The sequence below is a fragment of the Mirounga angustirostris genome, unplaced genomic scaffold (genome assembly GCF_029215605.1).
Source record: "Mirounga angustirostris isolate CCGP_5_RB_7025 unplaced genomic scaffold, mMirAng1.0.hap1 SCAF_5, whole genome shotgun sequence".
Lineage (NCBI taxonomy): Eukaryota > Metazoa > Chordata > Mammalia > Carnivora > Phocidae > Mirounga > Mirounga angustirostris.
In genome coordinates this window covers 61,079,116-61,086,953 of record NW_026991713.1, presented here as the reverse complement: position 1 = coordinate 61,086,953, position 7,838 = coordinate 61,079,116, and the positions used below count along the sequence as shown (strand labels likewise).

Genomic DNA, 7,838 nt, shown 5'->3' with positions numbered 1-7,838 from the left:
CCTGAAGCTTTTTAGAAGACTCCATTTTGAGGAAGAGCCCTGAGTGGTTGAATAGCTGTTGGTAGTCATACCACGCAGAGGACAGCTAAGTATCACATAATGTTGACTGACAGAGTTGGGTATGAAGCAGGGTAAGTTGTCAGCAGGGCTGAGAGATGGTTCTCCACAGACAAGGATCAGGTTGGGATGAGACAGTTTCAGATCTAATACATGATCAGCTGCATGATCTGACACAGAATCTTTATATTAGAAATCTGCTTTATTTAACATAATGAAAGAAGGCCGAAAGCAGAAAGAAAACATTGCAGGAATATAACTGTGTACCTGAGAGAGTTGTGTCAATACCATTGAGGGACAGTTCCCGGGGAGATAACAACTTGTTTATCATATAGGGAACTCCTGAGTGTAACTACAACGGGCAGGACCGTTAGAAATCAAAAGGAAGTATCGCTATTCTGTGGCATGATCCACACTGAATTTCAGTTTTCAAGAGGGGCATAGGTCATTTTCACCCTAGAATCTTGGAAGACAGACAGAGCTGATCATAAGATGGGCACATCAAATGGACATGTGCTTGTCTGAGGGTCAGTGATTTTTAACCTTCTGATGGTGAATGATAGGAGCTCAGGTACAGCAGGTGTGGACAGTGGAAATGAGGATGAGGCCACTTCAGCTGTAACTCAGGGGCCGAGGGAAGATGGAGGCAGGAGAAGAGAAGGAGCCTGAGAGAGGGCAATGCGGCTATCGGCGGGGACGACGTGGGACCAAGAGCCGATGGCAAGACTTAGTGCTGGTAGCTCTTCCTGCTGGAGGATGAGGTGGTGGTGTATTTGATGGTGGAGCTGCTGCCCCCAGAGGAGCTGAAGCCAGCCCCCACGCCTCTGCCACTGCCGGAACTGAAGCCGCCTCCAAGGCTGTGGCTGCTGCCGTAGGAGTAGCCGCTGCCTCCGCCCAGGCCTGAGCCACCGCCCACAGCGCTGGCGTTGCCATAGCCGCCAGACATGGTGGAATGCACCACAGCTGTGAAGGGGACAGGCACAAAGACACCCAGGGCACGGTGAGCTCACTCTGCCAGCCTCAGTCCAGTCAGAAGGGCACAAGGGCAAGGGAGGGAGGCGAGCAAAGGTACTTACAGATGTTGACTTGTCCAACGCCTTCCCCACTCAGCCTAGGAAGGGAGAAAACACAGGGAGCATGAGACCTCAGAGAGCTACCAGTGGACCAGAGGGGGAAGCGTCGATGTGAGGAGAGCCCATGGGGAAGCTGCCTTTGAAATGGTTCTCTGAGAGCAGCCATTATGGCCATAACTAGGGTGCCTCATGGCCTGACCTCCTGAACGTGGATCCAAGATGTTTGAGGGGCTTGTGTGTGAGTTCCCCACCTGCACTCCTCGCCCTCCAGCAGCTTTCTGTAGGTGGCGATCTCCACATCCAGGGCCAGTTTGACATTCATCAGCTCCTGGTACTCCTTCAGCAGCCGGGCCATGTCCTGCTTGGCCTTCTGCAGGGCGTCCTCCAGCTCAGCCAGCTTGTTCTTGGCATCCTTGAGGGCCATCTCCCCGCGCTGCTCAGCATCAGCGATGGCGGACTGCAGGTTGGCACACTAGAGGAGGAACACAGGAGAATGAACTTGTGATTCAGTCCTCCGGAGGAGACTAACCACACTTCTTCTTCTAGTGAGGTAGAGTTCCAGCGCCCAGATATCATAGAAAGGGACTTCTGCCTCTTTTTGCCCAGTCTTTTTCTGTTCTGCACAAGTTAGCTTGTCTGGGACCCATAGGAGAAAACTTGTGCCCTTTTTTAACCATCCTGCACTGCACTGGACAAAATACCAGCAGATTTGGAAGAAATGGACCCACTCATTTCTTTTGAGTGCTGTCTCCAAAGCCAGACCAGGACCTTTTCTGAGGACCTCATGTGGATGCCACACTAACTTATACAAAATAAGGAGCATCCTCACTTAAGGAGACGAGTGTCCCATGGAGCTGTGGAGATCTTGCCTTCCTCATTCCTAAGGGATTCTAACACACTTGGGCAACACTGATCTTCACCCTGGATCCTTGCTCAACTTTCTTTTTCAGCTGAATCTTGAGCAGATTTGGGACAATCTTGCTCCCCTTCTGGCTTCCCCTTTTCTTTCCTGACTTGTTTCTTATGTTCCTAAACCAACCATTCTCCTTACGTAATATCTTTTAAAAGCCCCAAGACTATCTTTTTACAGTCAGACTAACTGGGATTGTTCCTGTCACCTGATTGTATCATTCTGTAGTGTTGGCATCCGTGTGTCCCAACCTGTGGGAACTCACAAGGGTGGGAGCTACGTGTCCTCCTCTCTCTGCTGTTCCCTCAATTCCCAGCATTTCCCAAATGGTGGCTGATGACCCCCTGGTGGTGTAGCAAGGAAAGGATGCTTTTACTCTCCAGAGCCCCCTACCATACCTGCTTCTTGACATGGTCGATCTCGGATCTCAGCCTCTGGATCATGCGGTTGATCTCAGAAATCTCCTGCTTGGTGTTGCGCAGGTCATCCCCGTGTCTGCCTGCTGTGATTTGCAGCTCCTCATACTGGAATCCAGAGAGAGAGAGACAAGGCGGTGTATGTGGGCTTTCACGTGCCAACGGTGACTTGACTTCAGAACCAGGCATTTAACACACTTGGACCTAGTGGCTTCTCCCCAAGGGATTTTAGGGAAAGTTGTTGTTTTGTAGCCTTGCTGGTGTTCAGGTAGGGGACCCAGGCATTCCTGGGCAGCTGTCAACTCAAGGCTCACCTTGCTCTGGTACCAGGACTCAGCCTCAGCCCGGCTCCTTTGAGCGATCTCCTCATATTGGGCTTTGACTTCAGCGATGATGCTGTCCAGGTCCAGGTTACGGTTGTTGTCCATGGACAGGACCACAGAAGTGTCAGAGATGTGGGTTTGCATCTGAGCGAGTTCCTGCAGAGCAGAAGATCGTCAGATCATCTTCTCCTGTGGCATTCCAGAGGTACCCAACCCCAAGATCTTCCACCCTTTGCAGAGCCCCATCACAGCAAATAAAAGAGGAGTGGAGATGCTTACTGCGTCATACAAGGCTCTGGTGAAGTTGATCTCATCTGTGAGAGTGTCTACCTTGGCTTGCAGTTCAACCTTATTCATGTAGGCAGCATCCACATCCTGGGAAATAAGCCAACAACTTGGCGTGAGTCAGCCGAGCCCTCCTTCCCAGTCTGAACACCTTTTAGTCTCCCCATCTATTCCCCTCTGGATGTGTGCAAAGACCCAGAGTCCTCTCCCTCTACAAAGGAACACGATCCCCAGACCTTCATCGGCTCACCTTCTTCAGAGTCACAAATTCATTCTCTGCTGCTGTGCGCTTGTTGATTTCATCTTCATATCTAGAATTAGAACAGGGTAAGACACAATTGACCCAGTGGTGAAGATGATACAGCAAGATCAGCCCGGGATCCCAACCTTCCATAAAACAGATATATCCAAATTGAGCTTTCCTGCCATTGAGCCACAAAAACGATTTTTTGGTGCTCCCTCAATTCCTCCTATCTTTTCTCTCCCCACCCACCTCTGTGGCCCATTTGTTCTTTTGGGGTTGTTTTTAGGTAATAGCTATGATTTTCATTTCCATGGGCCTGTTTCCCTATGGAACCATGCCCACCTCTAGACCTGGTCACCTGGTAGTCTTCAAGTGTGCACTTCAGGGAACTGAACCCCTTTCTGTCCTTGAACTCACTTGTTCTTGAAGTCCTCCACTGTATCCTGCATGTTCCTCAGCTCTGAGTCCAGGCGGCCCCTCTCCCCCAGGATGCTGTCCAGCTGTCTCCTGAGGTTGTTGATGTACTGCTCAAACAAGGGCTCCAGGTTCTGCCTTACGGTCTTGGTCCCCTGCTCCTGGAGCAGAGTCCACTTGGTGTCCAGGACCTTGTTCTGTTGCTCCAGGAACCGCACCTGGAGGAAGAAAACAAGGTGGTTACTTGCCGGAGAAAGCAAAGGAGAAAGAGATAGGAGTTGTCAGGTGCCCAGGTGTGCCTGGGATGTCACCCAGCTCCTGGGCTACTACAGAGCATGTACAGAGGATCAGGCTGACCGTGTTGGGCCCCCAAACCTATTTCCTTCCCACCCCAGTGATCCTGCTGTGAAATTCTTCCATCACCTATGAGGTTTTCTCACCGGCTAAGCTATGCAGCCTATCAGTGACGTTCAGCATTTCCTCTGTTTTCATTGAAAAGCACAATCACACATTTCCCTGTTACGTTGCACAAAGTTCTTTTTAATTCATACCTCAGTTAAAGGCGTATTAAATGTGCAGAATCTAATGATTAAGTCCAATTGAGTCAATGATTGGATTCCCATCACTAAAACTTCTGTTTTGGTACATGGTTCTCCTCTGCAACAAACGCTCTAATAGTCATGCTCTGGTTCTACACGGTTAGTATTTCTAGGGATATATAAACGTTTCATCCAGGCAGAAATCCCTTTCTTTTCTTTTTCTTTTCACTCTTTTCCTCATGCCCAGAGTCCTCGAGGAGAGTTCCACCGGCATTATTTTTTTAGTCTCTAGGCATCTTCAGAAGGTAAAGCTAACCCATTCCGTTCTGCCTTATCTTGCCTTATTTGCTTCATGCTTATCAAAAGTCGAGTATTCTTCCCTGGCAGGGATGAAGGACACTTAAGAGACCCAGTGGTTTTAAATGATCTCCATCACCTCTGCCTGTTGTGGTCATGGAGCCCAACCGGCATCCCAGGGGAGAGCTAGTCTCAGTCCCCTTCTGCCTCCCTCCTGAGTCTCCCCCGGCAGGACATGTGTCGGTTGTCTAGTTTGGGGGCTCTGAAATCCCAGTGGAGGCAGGTCTTCCTGGCTCACCTTGTCGATGAAGGAGGCGAACTTGTTGTTGAGGGTCTTGATCTGCTCCCGCTCCTCAGTCCTCACCCGCTGGATGGTGGGGTCGATTTGCAGGTTCAGAGGAGTGAGGAGATTCTGGTTGACGGTGACCTCTTGGATGCCTCCAGGGGGGCACACAGGGAAGCCCGAGCCCCCATAGCCACCAGCGAAGCCGGGTCCACCACCGAGCCCAAAGCCACCCCCAAAACCAAATCCACTTGCGGCTCCACCTCCATAGCCCAAGCCACCTCCAACTCTGCCCCCATATCCGCCACTGATGGCACAGCTGCCCCCTCCGATGGAGATCCTCTTGGAGCCCGTCAGGCCATAGAGGCTCCTGCTGCCAAAGCCGGCTCCTCCACACACTCCACCGAAGCCACCACTGCCCCTGGAGCGGGACACAGAGACGCTGCTGAAGCCAGAGCGGCAGCCCCCTGGGACTCTGGCTGAGCTGGCACTGAAGCCACGGTGGCCGATGCTTTGGCTCCTCATGGTGGATTTGCTAGACATGGTTCCTGAAGAGGAGAAGACTGAACAAAGTGTGAGAGGCTGGAGGGTAGAGCGGAGAGGAGCAGATCAGTGAGATGAGCCTCCCAAGAGAGGTTTATATATGGTAGAAATGGGTTGGGCTCCGTCCTGGAAGGTGAGCTTGCAGATTGGGAAGGGTTGGGCTTTACAAACAGTGATGTCACATCTGGATTATTAGAAAAGTTATGAAATATGAAGATTGCATTTTTGGCTTCCTTTAGTCAGGGAAAAATATCTCCGTCTTCCAGCTTTGACTTGATCTCTGTACAATGAGACTATTCTTAATTCACTGAGCTAGGAGTTAGTCACTGTCTCAAACAACGCATCTGCATGTTATGTTTGTGCATCAGACGTACTAAGTGCTTTCCTCTCCACCTGTGTTGTTCCCAGCAGAGATAGGAGATTGAAATAATCTTTTGCATATACCTTTATAAAAATATTCTTGTTCTTTTTCGTAATTAGTAATGTTAAATATGACTTTTTTCCTTTTATGTAAAATTTCACCCACATAGAAGAGTAAAATAACAACATAACCAGTCCCTATGTTCTTATTACCTAGCTTTATAAAAGTCATTATCTCATGGTCCATCTTACAGCTTCCATATTCCTACCCTATTCCTTAGCAACTGTAAATTATTTGAAAACAAATACCAGAGATCATACTGTCTCTTTGGTATATAATTCCATATTTATGACTAAATGAGAGACTCTTTAAAAAAATATAACCAAAATATCATTTTTATATCTTAAAAATTTGTACATTCATTAATATCAACAAGTATCTATTCAATCTTCAGATATTCCTGTTAGGATTATTTATGTTTTATATTTTGGTTGTCCGTGTCAGGACCCAAATAAGCTCTATACATGTCGTATGTGGGTGATATATCTCTGAGATCATATGTCTTTCCAATCTTTTAAGTCATTAGATCCTCCTTCATAATTTTCTTACTTTATTTGTTAAAGAAACCAGGTTATTTGTCCCATGCAGTGTTTCATTCTTGGAGTTTTCTAACTGTGAGTTCATGGTGTCTCACTTAACACCCTACTGTCCTCCTTTTATATCCCATAAAGTGATAGTTAAAACTAGAAACTTAATATGCTATATATTTAAACATTCCAGTGTACATGTACACTGCCTATTTACATACTGAATATTATTACTTACACACTTATTTGTGTGTTTAAAAATTGAAGAAGTAATAGATGTTCAAGGAACAAATACATGCTCCAGGCCATTGCCAGCCAGCCAATTCCCATATACGGATGCAAGCAGTATTCCCAGTTCCTGTGTATCTTTGTAGTAACCTCACTTGGATATGTTTCTGTGTTTTTCCTGGCGTATGTGTGATGTGTGTGTGTGTGTGTGTGTGTGTGTTTATGAGAGAGGGAGAGAGAGGTGGAGACAGATATTGGGCAGGAGTGTATATGTATAGAGGGAACCCATACTCTTAAAAAAGTATATATTGTATGCATATTTATGTATATATAAAACCCACCCATATACATTCTCCTTTCAGTTATGCCTGTGTTGTATTTATTGGTGTTTTCTCTGCATTCTCCTTCAGTCCTCTATGATGGCTGCTTCCTGCCTTCTTGCTTCCCTCCCCTCTCCCTGCCTCCCCTTCCGTATCCATTACTGTACATTCAGCAATGCCTTGGCCTCCTTGTCTGCTTCCAGCTTTGTCTTCATTTCTATTATGGCTGTCTTGTTTCTTTGCTCCTTTTCTGAGCTCTACAAGCTCACATTTTCTCCTTTATTATCCCATTCATTTGCCTCTTCATTCTCTTATTTTATCATGGTGTCTATTTCATTGAGTTTTGGGTAATATTTTACTGGAACTTTTTTCTGTTGAGTGTTTTTCATCTGCCTCTTGTTTTTCCAGTTCCCTGTGTTCTTTAATGTAAGGTATCGTGTGGGTCCTGGAATGGCTCCTTTTTGACCAGTGCTCATCTCTGAATGAGGTGAACCCCTTCTGGACCTGCCATTTGCAGGAAGTCTCCAGGGAGGGGGGCCAGGGCCATATCCAGGCTAACAGGGATTCTCATTATGACAGAGTTGTGCAAATAATTACTTCACACTTCAGTTCAGACAAAACAAAGGTCACTGGAGAGTGGCTCACAACTCATTCTCAGCCTTCTTTGCTTCACCAACAAAATGCTGCCAATTGACCTCGACTGATTCCTTATTCAGCCCTGCCTTCACAGTTTCTAGAAACTTCATGACAAATGGGGTCCTGCCTCCGGCCCACACACCCAGTTCTAACTGTTGCAAACAAGGGATTCCTGGATCTGCACTTGATGAAGTGTCCTTTACCGTGCCTTGGCAGGAGCTCCGTGAGTCAGCAGTGGCTGTCATGTCATGTCACCTGCATTAGCTTTGTTCGCTGTTCCTTTGGGGTTACCATGCTGTTTGGTTTGATTTGTCAGTTGGTT

The 7,838-nt window shown here is 47.5% G+C and overlaps 1 protein-coding gene across 1 annotated transcript; it reads right to left on the bottom strand.

The window, feature by feature from the left end:
- Positions 1–262: 262 nt before the first annotated feature.
- On the bottom strand, positions 263–5,426 carry LOC129045629 (keratin, type II cytoskeletal 6A-like). The gene is made up of 9 exons (XM_064591205.1): positions 4,857–5,426; positions 3,726–3,940; positions 3,315–3,375; positions 3,059–3,154; positions 2,771–2,935; positions 2,439–2,564; positions 1,382–1,602; positions 1,134–1,168; positions 263–1,020 (listed from the first exon to the last, which is right to left on the bottom strand). The coding sequence occupies exons 1-9, from the start codon at positions 5,382–5,384 to the stop codon at positions 785–787; spliced, it is 1,683 nt and encodes a 560-aa protein (XP_064447275.1). The 5' UTR covers positions 5,385–5,426; the 3' UTR covers positions 263–784.
- Positions 5,427–7,838: the final 2,412 nt, after the last annotated feature.